The 13,816-nt window shown below is 40.5% G+C and overlaps 1 protein-coding gene across 11 annotated transcripts in view; it reads right to left on the bottom strand.

Annotated features, from left to right (window-relative positions):
• Positions 1-13,816, bottom strand: part of NEDD4L (NEDD4 like E3 ubiquitin protein ligase) — a 362,032-nt gene that overhangs the window by 23,010 nt on the left and 325,206 nt on the right. For all 11 annotated transcript variants that reach the window (XM_089497155.1, XM_089497168.1, XM_089497167.1 and 8 more), the window contains 2 exons: positions 12,931-13,160; positions 3,160-3,281 (listed from right to left, as the gene is read on the bottom strand). In XM_089497155.1, coding sequence (XP_089353281.1) covers positions 3,160-3,281; positions 12,931-13,160 — 352 coding nt within the window. The remainder of the gene's footprint in view (positions 1-3,159; positions 3,282-12,930; positions 13,161-13,816) is intronic.

Here is a 13,816-nt window from a genome sequence, read left to right on the forward strand (position 1 = left end):
AATCCATGTTATGTGCAGTTACTGAGAGGTCAGATAGGCCGGATTACACAACAATAAGTAAAACCAGAATTTAAAATAACCTCTCTTTAACTGATCACCCCTCTAACCTCCTTATATGTAAACCTCAAAAACAACACATTATGAATATCCACAAAAAGCAAAAGTATTCACACATCAGATAGATTATTCTAGAGTAAATGAAACTAGCATCTAGAATAAACCCTAGTTGCTCTGCCCTTTCTCTACCACAGGAACATGAATCCTAGGAGTAAATGAAACCATATGGTACATGTTCCTGAATGAGAGAATGAAGGAAGAAAACAGGAAGACCAATAGACAGTGGGTGGTTCTTTAATACTTCATTTTGGGGACCCTTCACTATTTTTCTTGTTCATTTCTCATTCTGAGTATGCCCATATTGCATGGTAGAAATGTAAGGACTGAAGGAAAACTTCATGGAGGGTGGAATTCTTATGGGAAGGGGCAATGATTTCATTTTGCCCACCCTGAACCTAAAGCATTGGTGGTAAAAAGCAGCTGACCAATTTGGTATGGCATCTGCTAACTCTTTAACTTTCTCAAACATTTGTTGCATCACTATGGCTTTTGTTTTTGAAAAACTTTCTCTTTCCTGCTAAAACAACTGAATTTCAATGTGCCAAAACATTGATAGAACCTGATAAACTTGAAGCTGTTCTGCTGCTCCAAACTGAAGTGAAGATTAACCACAGTGATATTGGATATGGAAACCACAAATAATTGTAGTTAGTTTCAAACAGAAGCCAAAGTTTCCCAATTCTTTGTCATTCTAATAACAGATTGTGGCTTCGAGCAGAAGGGGCAAAAGGAGTGGCCAGAGGCCGTTCCCACCCCATTGTGGTGGGACAAAGATGACCAGATGCCACAGTCCTGAGGATGGCAAAGAGTGGATAAAATCTGCTCCTTTTGTGGCTGGGTTTGGGCCGCCTTGGGTGGCCCTGACACAGCTTCTGCATGGTTTGGGGGCATGCGCTGTCTGATCACCACCTCAAATGTGCAGAAGGTGCCTTTTTTTGCCTGCCTGTTTGGGGCCTGAGTCTCCCTTATCTGAAATGCTTGGCACCAGAATTGGTTTGGATTTTGTATTTTTTTTGTATTTTGGAATACCTATATTTGCATATACATACGTAATGAGGTATCTTGGAGATGGGACTCAAGTCAAAACACAAAATTCATTTATGTTTTATGTAACCATATATGTACTGTATAGCCTCAAGGTAATTTTATAGAAAATATATATATATATATATATATATATATATATATATAAAAAATTATGCATAAACCAAAATTTGTGTACACTGAACCATCAGAAAACAAAGCTGTCACTATGTCAGCCACCAATGGAAAAAAATTGGTTTTTAAAATATTTCTGATTTCAGAATTCTGGATAACGGAGACTTAACCTGTAGTCCTAATAAAGGAATTACTGTGCTTTCCCCTCCGACAGTTTGAAGTGAGTGAAGTCTCTGTAGCTTTTAATGAGGATGAAATTCTAGGTCTTCAAAGGAAATTTGGGATTTGATTTTAGTCTTTTCAATGCTATCATTCACAGCTTTAAAATACCATTTTATTGATCAATGTTCAGCAGTTATCTTCTATTATTTAATCACACTTTCCCACCAAGCAGCACAGGCTAGGTTACAAAAAGTTTTCAACTAGAAGAGAGCCATAAGTCTGCTTTAGCATAAAAAGACATAAAGGAATCTATCAGTACCTTTGAGATTAACTGGGAAGAAGAAGTTTGTAGAATAAGTTGTTATGAACTCAGAAAGCTCATCTGATGAAGTGGACTATTTATCCTCACTAGAACATAGTGGTTTGGATAACCACCAGGGAGCTGGGTCCCATGAAAATATCAGGAAGTTTAATTAGGGCTTTTGACATGACATCAAGTTGACCACCCGTAATTTTCAAACCAGTACCAGAAAGAATGGTTTATGCAACTTGTGATACAGTGTTAATATCTGAATTTGACAAACAAACAGAAGATGAAAACAATTCAGCATTAATACACTATGGTCTGCCTCACTGTTTGGAAGCCAAAACCATGGTTTAGATTCTAACCTTGTTAGTATGGGATTTATCACTTGATCAGGTGTCATGGGCCCAAATTCAGCTAGTGTGTCATATAGCTGACCAGGAACTTGAATTGGCAACTCCTTGGCCCATGTCCAACACTTTAGCTACTTATCTTTTTTGGTCTCTTAGCATTAATACAAGCAGAGAACAGCTTATCTTTTTAAACCATACCATTGAAGTTTTTGGTTCTGTTACAAAAGTAATATTCCTTAGTGACTTGTAATGTAAGGCTTTCAAATGACTGAAAATTCATTACTTGGCTTGCTCCTAACCTATTAACTGATTAATAAAATGCACATCTTAGAAGAACTCAGTGAAGCTGCCTTTTGTGAAGATCTGGAAGGAAATGAACCAATTCTACTAGGATCAAGCTTTATTAAGAATGAGCTGACTGAATGAGTAATAGGCTACCCCTCAACTGGGAAAGAAAGGCAATCTTTGTATTCTTTAAATCTGGGAGTACAGCATAGTCCCTGTAACAGCAACACACAAGAGCATAAAAGCTTACCAAATAAATAAATAAATAAATGGCATCAGTAACATGGATGATCCAAGTTTAAAAGATGGCTAAGTTCCTATTTCAATGATGGCTGCCAACATCAAATTGCTTGTCGCACTTGATGGTTATGGAAAAAAAGTTGAAATGTCAACCTGTCCAGCAAGCTCTTAGCAATCATCTTCTCCTCTCATTCCAAAGAATGGTTCAAAACACACTGCAGAAATAATCTATCTTTGGAAGGATAAGAGAATGGCATAAAACTGGAAAAATTCATAGAATCATAGATGTAACTGTTGAACTTAAAATGGACTAATTTATTTCCAAAATTTACTTTCATTGACACATAATTCACAATTGGTATGTACATTATTTATAACTTGTTATTTTTCATCTCGACTCAAAAAGCTACCTCATCCATTTAATTTTACTCCATGAAAAAGCTGTCACAAAGCAATGTCAAACAGAGAATTTGGTTTAGAGGTGCAGTAGACGACAAAGAAGGTTATATTGTAACGATCATGCTCTTTTGTAAAACTCACCATCTAAAAGCTTCCCATGGTACACTGCCAGTCCAGCAACTCGCCCAATGAAAGTGAAGTAAGACAAATGATCTTCATTGCAAAGACCCGAATTTGGATTGATCTGCAGAGTGTAGTTGTCACTTATTTGGAAAATAAAATAAAATAAAGGAAATGGAAAAAATTAGAGATAGACATACATTTGATTTTCAATTTCTGTTAATCAACACAAAAGTTATTGCCTTTCTTCCAAAGCTAGGATGCAAAATTACATCCCAGCTCTGAATCAAAATGCCTCCAGCAATGACAAATCACCTTTTCAACAGGTTGGCTGAGTCTGCAATATTCTTTAACATTAAAATAACAAATATACACAAAAAACACATTTTAAAAACTGTCTGGAGGTTATTTAAAGAAGTGGAATCTGCAGCCCCTTCTAATATTTTGTTTTATGGCATTTTGGTGGTCTGTGCAGCCCCTAGTAGATGGCAGGGGCAAAAATTGGCTCTGAACCTGCTGCAGTTGCCCACCCTTGCCCTTTAGCAAGCTATCAGGCAGGAAACAAAAAGGAGAGTCACAGAAGAGCTTTTAGGTTAGTTCTACACCAGCCAGAATACTCGGGGCTGTTCTTGGAGTATTCTGGCCCCAAACCTGCCTGGATTACTCCCACTACGTCTGTGCTCTGTAGCTAAACCAGGTAGTTGTCTATACACACATTCCTACTGTGATGCCCAGTGCCACTGCTGCTGGCATAGGTCACTCCCTCTGAGGTAGACAACAAAGTGCCCATCATTGACCTGGGTGTCTTATTCTGACCTCAGAGGAAGCGACTCATGACAGCAGCACCAGCACTGTGTGGCACAAAGGAGTACATTTGTAGAGAGCCACCTAGAGCCTTACCGCACAGGACTGCAGTGACTGGCTCAGAACGGAACTAAAGGGAACGAAATGAGTGGGGGACAGATTTTAACGCACACAGCAGTCCCATGTTAGTTCTCAAAAATCGCCCCCTCTGGAATGGATTTGGAATGGAATAGAGGGGAACAGAATGAGTAAGGGACTGCTGTGTGCAGTAAAATCCATCCCCCACTCGTTTTGTTATTATTATTATTATTATTATTAAACTTTATTTCTAAAGCGCTGTAATTATACACAGGGCTGTACAAAGTCGGTAAAATTAAAGAGTATATAAAAGCCTGCCTAAGGCGTACACTCTAAGATAATAACAATTAAAAGAGGAATAGATAAAATTACCATATAGAAAAGAAAAAACAAATAAAAAACATCAAATATAAAACAAATCACATCATATCAAATATTATCAGACAGCCAGATGACAATCACAAATTCCCTGAGAACGTTTCCCTAAACAATATGGTTTTCAGCTCAGCCTTAAAGCTGGTTAGGGAAGTGATGAGCTGTGCATGCAGAGGAAGAAGGTTCCAGGAATGAGGGGCAGCAAGAGAGAAGGGACGGATCCGGGATGGGGCAGAGGAAATCCTGGGTTGAGAAAGGAGGCTTTGGCTACCAGAGCGGAGAGTGCGAGTAGGGATGTAGGGAGAGAGAAGATCGGTTAAATAAAGAGGGGCCAGCCCATGCAGGGCTTTAAAGGTGAGTAGCAAAAGTTTGTACCTGATGCCGAAAGGAAAAGGGAGCCAGTGAAGGGAGGACAACAGAGGGGAGACATGATCATAACGGCAAGCGAGTGAAATAATGTGTGCAGCTGAATGCTGAACAGAAATTAATGGGTGAAGATGAGAAAGGGGAAGCCCTGCCAAGAGGAGGTTACAGTAGTCTAATCATGAGACCACTAGGGCATGGACCAGTGTCTTTGCAGTAGAAGCTGAGAGATATGGACGGATTTTGGCGATATTATAGAGAAAAAATCTGCAGACTTTGGCTGTAGTCTGGATCTGAGGGATAAATGACAAAGAGAAGTCAAAGATGAAACCAAGACTGCGGGCTTCCTGGACCGGCTGGATAGAGATGTTATTGACAGAAATAGAAAAGGAGTAGTGAAGGGTGGGCTTAGGAGGGAAAACAAGAAGCTCGGTCTTGGACATATTGAGCTTCAGATGCCGATGGTGCATCCAATGGGAGACAGTTGTTAAACAGGATGACACTTGCTGCTCTAGCTATGGCGAAAGATTAGGGGTGGAAAGGTACAGTTGGGTATCATCGGCGTACAGATGGTAGGAGAAACCAAAAGAACTGATAAGTTTGCCAAGGGACAGTGTGTATAAAGAGAACAGAAGGGGACCCAAAACAGAGCCCTGAGGAACTCCAACAGATAAGGGGACAGAAGACGAGTTCTGACCACCTGAGACCACTGAAAAAGATCGATCTGACAAGTAAGATGTGAACCAATCGAGAACAAGGCCCGAGAAACCAAGGTCAGAGAGTACATCTATTAGGAGACAGTGGTCCACGGTGTCGAAGGCGGCAGACAGATCGAGTAGGACAAGGATAGAATAAAGGCCATTCGCCTTGGCCCGCAAAAGATCATTCAAGATCTTAGTAAGGGCCGTCTCTGTGGAGTGCCGTGGGCGAAAACCAGACTGGAAGGGATCCAGAATGGAGTTGGTTTCAAGAAACTCAAGACAGCGTGAATAGACAACTCGTTCCAACACCTTAGAGAGAAAAGGAAGAAGAGAGATTGGACGATAGCTAGCCAAGGAAGAGGGGTCGAGAGAGGTTTTTTTCAGGATAGGGGAAACTAAGGCATGTTTGAAGACTGAGGGGAAGGAACTGGAGGAGAGAGAGAGATTGAAGATATAGAGGAGGGAGGGTAACAAAGAGGGGGCTATAGAGATTAGAAGACAAGAAGGAAGTGGGTCAAGAGAGCAGGTGGTGGGTTTTGATGAGTTCAGCAGCGAAGAGAGTTCTTCCAAAGAAACAGGAGGAAACACAGAGAGTTTATTAGTAGGAGGGGTGAGGAGATTAATGGTGGGAGCTAAATCATGAGGAGTTAACTCAGAATGAATGGTAGTGATCTTTGTAATGAAATAATTGGCAAAGTCGGAGGGAGAAAATAATGGAGAGACGGAAGGAGGAGAGGGTTTTAACAGTGTGTTGAAACAGGAGAACAAACGCTGTGGGCGCCTCTCGTTGGCGCAGATCAATGATTTAAAGTAGTCTTGTTTTGCCATCGACAGGGCGCGTGAAAAGGATAAAAGAATGAACTTAAAATGGATAAAGTCGGCCCACTCCCTGGACTTTCTCCAGAGACGTTCGGCTGCTCGGGAGCAGGACCGGAGAAATCTGACAATGGGAGTGATCCAGGGCTGAGGCCTAGTCATAGAGGAAGAGGAGGACATGCACGTAGATACTGGGGCAAAGCTGTCAAGAGTTGAGGAGAGAGTAGAATTTAATAAAGACATAGCTGAGTCAGCAGAGTCCCCAAGATTGAGAGAAGCGAAGGATGAGTCCAAGGATTGAGTGAGATGGTTAAGGTCAAGAGAATGAAGATCGCGGAACTGGCGGAGGACGGTATGACGGGGAGGTGGAATGTAGGTAAGAGTAAAGGAGAGTAGGTGATGCTCAGATAGTGGAAAATCAGAAGCCGAGTAGTCGGACACAACACACTTGGAGGGGAGAACTAAGTCAAGACAGTGACCAAGGGAATGGGTTGGAGAGTTGGAATGTGGTTGGAGACCGAAGGAGGCTAAAAGAGAGCTGAAGCGAGAGGTTGAAGAATTCTTGGGATCGTCGAGGTGGATGTTAAAGTCACCTAAGATCAGGGAGGGGACAGTATCTGAAAGAAAAAATTCAACCAAGACTTGAAATCGGTGAAAAACTGAGACGCTGAACCAGGAGGACGATAGATGATGGCAACCCAAAGTTGCAGAGGAAAAAAGAGTCTAATGGAGTGTAATTCAAATGAGGAGAAGGAATAGCTGGGGGGAGGAGAGAGAACCTGAAAATGGCAGGACTTTGATAATAAGATGCCGACCCTTCCTCTGCGACCCTCAGGGCGGCCATTCCTGCCCATTCTGTTCTGTTCTGAGACTGTACTGCGGAGGACCTGTGCAGTTAGGCTCCTAGTATTGCTGCAGAGTGATGAGGCAACGGGGTAAGTCTTTTTAAACTGGTGTAAGGCAGAGTTGGTTGAAATTCAGTGTGGAACTGGGCTCACATTGTGAAGACAGTATGCAGTCAAATTGGGGCTTTGGCTCTGCATTATGAAGACAGATTGTGGCAAGGGTGGTTGGAAACCAATTCATTTGGCTTGCGTAGACATGCTCTAAGAGAAATAGATTCCAGGGCCCAGAGTTCATTTTACAAGATGCATGAAATGTTATCTTCAGAAAATATGCACACACAAATCCAAGAGAGAAAACACAGAGTTTGTTCAAAAGGCAAATGAAATGGAAAGTTTGTGACATTTAAGTGAAAAAGCTCAATTATATTCAACTTAAACACACACACACACACACACACACACGATACACACACACAGCAGCAAATTTGGTGCAAAATGTGTTACTGCTAGCTACTGCTTTTGTGGAGGGTTATGACATATATTTTCTATATTTGAACATTCCATAGAAATGTCACTGACCATGCTTCTTTTATTCCATGACCTTTTGGGCTCTTCCTGGACATTTTTCCCCTTTCTCTATACCTGTGCTAACATATATTTCAACAGAAGATGCACTTCATAAACCCCAGAGCCAGAAATTCTTAGTTATGGTGGCCTGAGGATTTAATGAAAGGTCAGTATAGTTAAACGAAAGGTACTTGCGGAGCATTATTTCTGCTTCACATGATCAGGTCTACATGCCCCACCAGGAAATAAATATGCACACAGGTAGTGTGAATGCTTCCCAGAGAGGAATCTCGATCAGACTTATTCTGGGAGGAGAAGAAAAGATATTTGGAGTGACCAGAACATTCCTCCCTCCTATGGCTACAGGTGTACACTTCACCCATCTGATCAAATGGGCTGTAAAATCTGTTGAGTGTTTTATTGTGCAGCAACCATCTCCTTTGTGTCTGTTGTAACCATGGCTACCTCTCTGAACTTTTGCAAGACAGAAGGAAAGCACAGTGAAGTACCAGCAGGAATAAATCTCCTGCACAAACTCCCTTGGTTTGAATGGAACATTTTGATGCCATAGCTGGGCACCTGGATCTGTCTCTTTTATTTTAAATGAGGATTATGCAGGTAAACTGGGGATGCATTTCATATCTGGAGATCCATCTCTCCATGTCTCTGACTGATACAGTGACTAAGGAAGGCATCTCTCCTCTGGATGCCTGCCTGGGGGCAGTAATGGGCTGGATGAGGGAAAACAAACTCAGGCTGAATCCAGATAAAACAGAGGTACTTGTGATAGGTACCCCAAGTCCAGGCAGGGAAATTTGTCATCCAGTCCTAGATGGGGTTACACTTCCCCTAAAGGACAAAGTTCGCAGTCTGGGAGTACTCTTGGACCCATCCCTACAATTGTCATCACAGGTGGATGCGATGGCCAAGAGTGCTTGGTACCAGCTTCGGCTGATACGCCAGCTGCGTCCCTGTTTGGACCAAAAGGACCTTGAAACAGTAGTGCATGCACTGGTAACCTCTCATTTAGATTTCTGTAACATGCTCTACATGGAGCTACCTTTGTACCAGGTTCGGAAGCTTCAGTTAGTTCAAAATGCTGCAGCCAGGCTGGTTGCTGGAATATCCAGAGCAGACATATAACTCCGATACTAAAATCTCTTCACTGGCTGCCCATTAGCTTCTGGGCTCAATACAAAGTGTCAGTTATTACCCTATAAAGCCCTGCATGGCTTGGGCCCGAGATACTTGAAGGGCCGCCTCCTCCCACACAATCCGCCCCGCACTCTCAGAACATCAGGGAAACTTCTATTACAATGTCAGAGAGTGAGGTTGTCAACTACTCACAAGAGGTCATATACATCGACAGCACCGACTCTCTGGAATAATCTTCCTGACGAAATCCGAGCTTGCTCCACCTTGGATGCCTTTAAAAAGGCTCTGAAGACACATTTATTTTGACTAGCATACCCGTTTGACTCTCTGTAGTCACTATTCTTGATAGAATTGCACTTTATCGACTGATAGATGCTTGCCTGTGTGTTTTTATGCATTTTAATATATGTAGATTCTATATTTTTAATCTGAATGTAATTATACTCTTGATGTACACCGCTTTGATCATTGGAAAAGTGGTATATAAATAAAGTTTTATTATTTATTATTATTTATTATTACAGCAAATTGTCTCACTTTTATCCAACAGGAACATGACAGTAAGACTGAATGTCACCAAGTGGTAATTGTGGTTTCAAAGTGCAATTAACACTGGTGTTGGAGATATGGTTTTCATTACCAACTGTGAAAATAAGCCTCTTTTTGGTTACTGAAGTTATTTGAAGCTTTTTCAGGTAAATTCTTTAACCATGACCAATGTCCTAAAAATAAAATTCCAAGTTTCAAAAGCAGCCTGAAGGCAATGAAGCTCAGACATATTTACCAGTCATTTCTCATTGGCTTTTAATTCATTGATAGGTTTAGTTTTGTATTTATGTGCCCTCAAGTTGTTTCTGACTTACGGCTATACTAAGATAAGTCTGTCACTGGGTTTTCATGACAACATTTGTTCCGAGGGAGTTTGCCATGGCCTTCCCCTAAGGCTGATAGTGTGTGCCTTGCCCAAGGTGGATTTCCACAGGCAAGCAGGGCTTTGAACCCTGGTCTCCCAGAGTATTATACTCAGGATTATTATTGAGCCATAAATCAGATAAATACAGTACTGCCAGTTGCAATATTAGGATGGGTGGTCCAGGAAAGGTACACTTAAAAGCTTAAGACTCATTTTCTGCTACTACTACATTGACTGTGGTTCAGAGAAAACAACATTAGATTAGAACATTTTAACTTTATGACAAACACATGCTTAAGATTTAATGTTGTATATAATGCTCTCCTCAATACCACCACAAAATATGTTATGGTGGCACTGTTAAGTAATATGCCAATAGGTTTCATTCCTATGTTTTTGTGAGGTGCTGCTCTTACTTGTTTCTCTCACAGATTATGAAAGAAAAATAAGTACAGTAGAAGAAATAAGCAACTAGTTATCTCTTTTCACAGGCACACTTTTCACAGAAACTATAAAGGAAAAGTAATATAGTACTGACATGCTGCACAGCAAGCACTGCCAGTAATAAACAGATCAATCTTTTAAGAGACCTGTTACAGTTAACTATTAGGTAGAAAATTGAATGAATTGGATTAGAATAATGGCATGTGCCCCCAAGAGAGGGGCAGTTATAATTAAGGTTCCTTTCTGCAGCTTTTGTAAAAGGCAGTTATAAATTGAGAGAAATGTAATTTACTGCTAATGCTCAGATCTTATTGAGAAGGCATAACAAATGAAAAACTGATTAAAAACAGCACAAGTGGGAAACTGTGCTGTTGGGCCATGGATGTGTAATTATGAATCAGAATGGGACCTTTAAGTAAACAAACCTCTGAACACATTCTATGGGATTACGTTACTACCTTCTTATGCTTACAACTGCCCACCGCCATTATGGAACAACAGTGTCCTTGGGGTTGTCCGCATTGACAAAATAAAGCAGCTTCAAAGTTACTTGAAACCATGTGCTTTAGACAACACACAATGCGAAATCAGAATGAAATTGACATGAAGCCACGTTCCAGGCTAAAAACCAGAGCAAAAGCTCCAATACTCTGCCTTAACCTGGAGAGTACACATCGTCGCATGTACATGTAAACAGCACAGTGCCAGTATGGGACTGTGGGAAAGCAAAAACGCAAAAGTATGACAAACAGGGCAAGCCATTAATAATGCAGTGGAAGTAATTACAACATAACAAATCAGACAGTGCAGCAGAGCGGCATGGGGTGAAGGGGAAATGTATGCGGGGGAGACTCCATGATTATGCTTTGCCAATGTATCACTGGGCACACCAATGCAATGATGCATTATATGTGCAGTGTATCACATATGCAACTGTGTGGCCAGTCACATAGGAGTCTAGTGGGACAGCAGCTAGGTAGGAGGAAGGAGGTAATTGGTGGACACATGTGATATGTTCATGTGGTGAGACAAAAATAAAATAACCCAGTGGTATGGCTTGACGCCACATGGTGCAGACTGCCTGTGGGTGTTCAGCCTGCCTTCGGAGCTGGCCCTGTGGACAGCAGAGCTTCCACCCACTTTAAGAAAACCCAGGATCAAATTGCTTTATCCTGTCAAGTTGCATAGCCCCCTGGTTAATTTACATCAGCATCATATCCTGAGTTGCTCCCAATGTACAGTATAAGATCACATGCAAATGCCTACACATTTATTGTTAAGTGAAGCACATGGGCTGAAAGATGCATCCAAATGTGGAAGCTTGTTACTGTGATCTGCCTTTAAGTCATTTCCAACTGATGATGACACTAACACAAACCTATCATGAAATATCATGAAACAGCACCCTATTGAATATTTCCCCTATGAAATATATTTTTCCTGGTTCCTTCCATTATGGACCAAGCCATCACCTAAGATCTTCCTCCAAGAGAGGCCCCGAAGCATGGTGAGAACAAAAGGGACTTTCCAGTTGTGGTTCCCCTTTATGGAATGCTTTCCTCAATGGGATATTCTTGTCAGTAATGTTGTTGTTTTTTTGCAGAGGGACTTGTTCATTTCCATTATCGCAGGAAAATGTATCTGGCCAATTTTAATACCTGTATTATGCCAACTCATTATCCCTATAATAAGTTCTGTTTGTGCAGGGGGAGATGTAATTTTATATTATGATAAAATATTGGATATTATTTTATATGTTTTTAATTTCCAATTTCAGTTCATTTTTGGTATACTAAAAGGTGAAGATAGAGGGAACAGAAAAAGAGAAATGATAAAACATCTCCCATTGCTTTTGGGTGAAATCACAGATGTGCACAGCAGCAAAATAAATGCTGGTTCAGCCTTCAGTTTTTGCTTTCCTTACCCAACCACATGAGCAGAGTTGTTCACCTTTTCTCTTTTAAAAGTATGATTATCTATTAATGTTTCACATCAATCCATAGTATGTCTGTTCTTTCTGCAAAACAGTGCTTTGTTCTGTTTGGTTTGGAATCTCACCCAGTAAAAACTTCTAGCCTTCCAATGATTCTCTTGACAGGAAGGGAAAACTTTCTCAATGAGCGAAAACCAGATTACTTAATATAATATGCAAATAACAATTAAGGGAAGCCATGGCAGACTGAACATCTGCCACATTTCAAGGTAAAATCAACTGTGATAAGAATGGTACAAGACATTATTTTGAATCCAATAAACCAACCAACCCTCACAAAATATGAAAACTGCAAAGAAACCCAAGAAAGTATTTGGTCTAGTCTACATGTTTAAAATAGTCCTCATTCCAATCAAATAGAATATGATCCAGCTACATGCGATTCACAGGAGGTCAAGCTTTTTGTGAGGGCCTCTCAAAAAACTTCTTAAACTCCATGGAAGAAAGTGTTACGGTTTTTAATGCAGTATTCACTGAAATCCACTAAAATACGCATTATTGTCCATGTGGCCATCTGTCTGCTTAACATGCATTCAGATGGATTTGCATTTTTAGAAGAGGGAGGGTGAATAAATGTGAATAGATGTGAATTTGAATAGGAACGGGAAAACAAGTAACTGTCAATGTGAATGGGTGAAAATATGCACCAATCTGCATAATACACTTACGTGTAGACTAGCCCTTTGTAATGAGTTACAGAAACTTACAAAGGTAAGCATTCATATCCAATGCACTTACGTTGCTGAGTATTCAAAGAGGCCATAATAAGGGTTGAACATTTCTTTGGATAACAGGAAGAACCATTCTCTGGCCACACCTCCATAGTCGAGGCCTTTTTCTGATTCAAACTCTATCCATAATCTGGCTTTTAATACATCTGGTCTCTTCACTGACATGATTCTTCTATACGATTCTTCAAAAATATTATTTCTGTGAAGTTTCATCTCGAATCTGTTGGGTATATCAGCCTTTGTGGAGAGAAGAATATTTCATCCTTTCATTTGAAGGTATTCAATTAAATTTTAGCTAGATTTCTCAATGAGATGTAAGGCCCAACTAAGGGTATAATTCAGACAAAATCTCCATATGATATGGTATCTATACAATATAACTGAACAAACTAAAAACATCTAGATTTCTTCAAAAAGTTCAAATATCCTTGCTGTGGTAGTTGCGGTAGACTAACAGTTCTGCATCAAGCTAATTTAAGAAATAAAATTTCTGATTATTCATTTCTTCAGAATTAATGCATTAAAATGCCACACTACAATGCCATAAGTTAAGCATTATTTAAGCACTATTGCTGGCAAAAGAAGAAAAGGTCAGGTATAAAATAAATAATATTAAATATTAAAGGCAATATCACCCCAATGCCATTAGGCAGTTGGGAAGTATAATTCATATATTTGGGCTGGTGTGTGTGTATGTGTGTGTGTGTATACAGTCTGACCACCATATGCATGGGCGATCTGTTCTGGACCCCCTCCCCTCGGATACAAAAATTCGCCCATGCTCGAGTCCAGTTTTTCTTAATGGTGGTGCAGCATGCATGCACCTGCTAGCTTGGCCGCGTGCATACACCACCATTAAGAAAAAATAGGGGTTTGCCATCCATGGATGGTTA

The sequence above is a fragment of the Sceloporus occidentalis genome, unplaced genomic scaffold (assembly GCF_023333645.1).
Source record: "Sceloporus occidentalis isolate IW3139 unplaced genomic scaffold, rSceOcc1.0.p SCAF_1, whole genome shotgun sequence".
In the NCBI taxonomy this organism is placed as follows: Eukaryota; Metazoa; Chordata; class Lepidosauria; order Squamata; family Phrynosomatidae; genus Sceloporus; species Sceloporus occidentalis.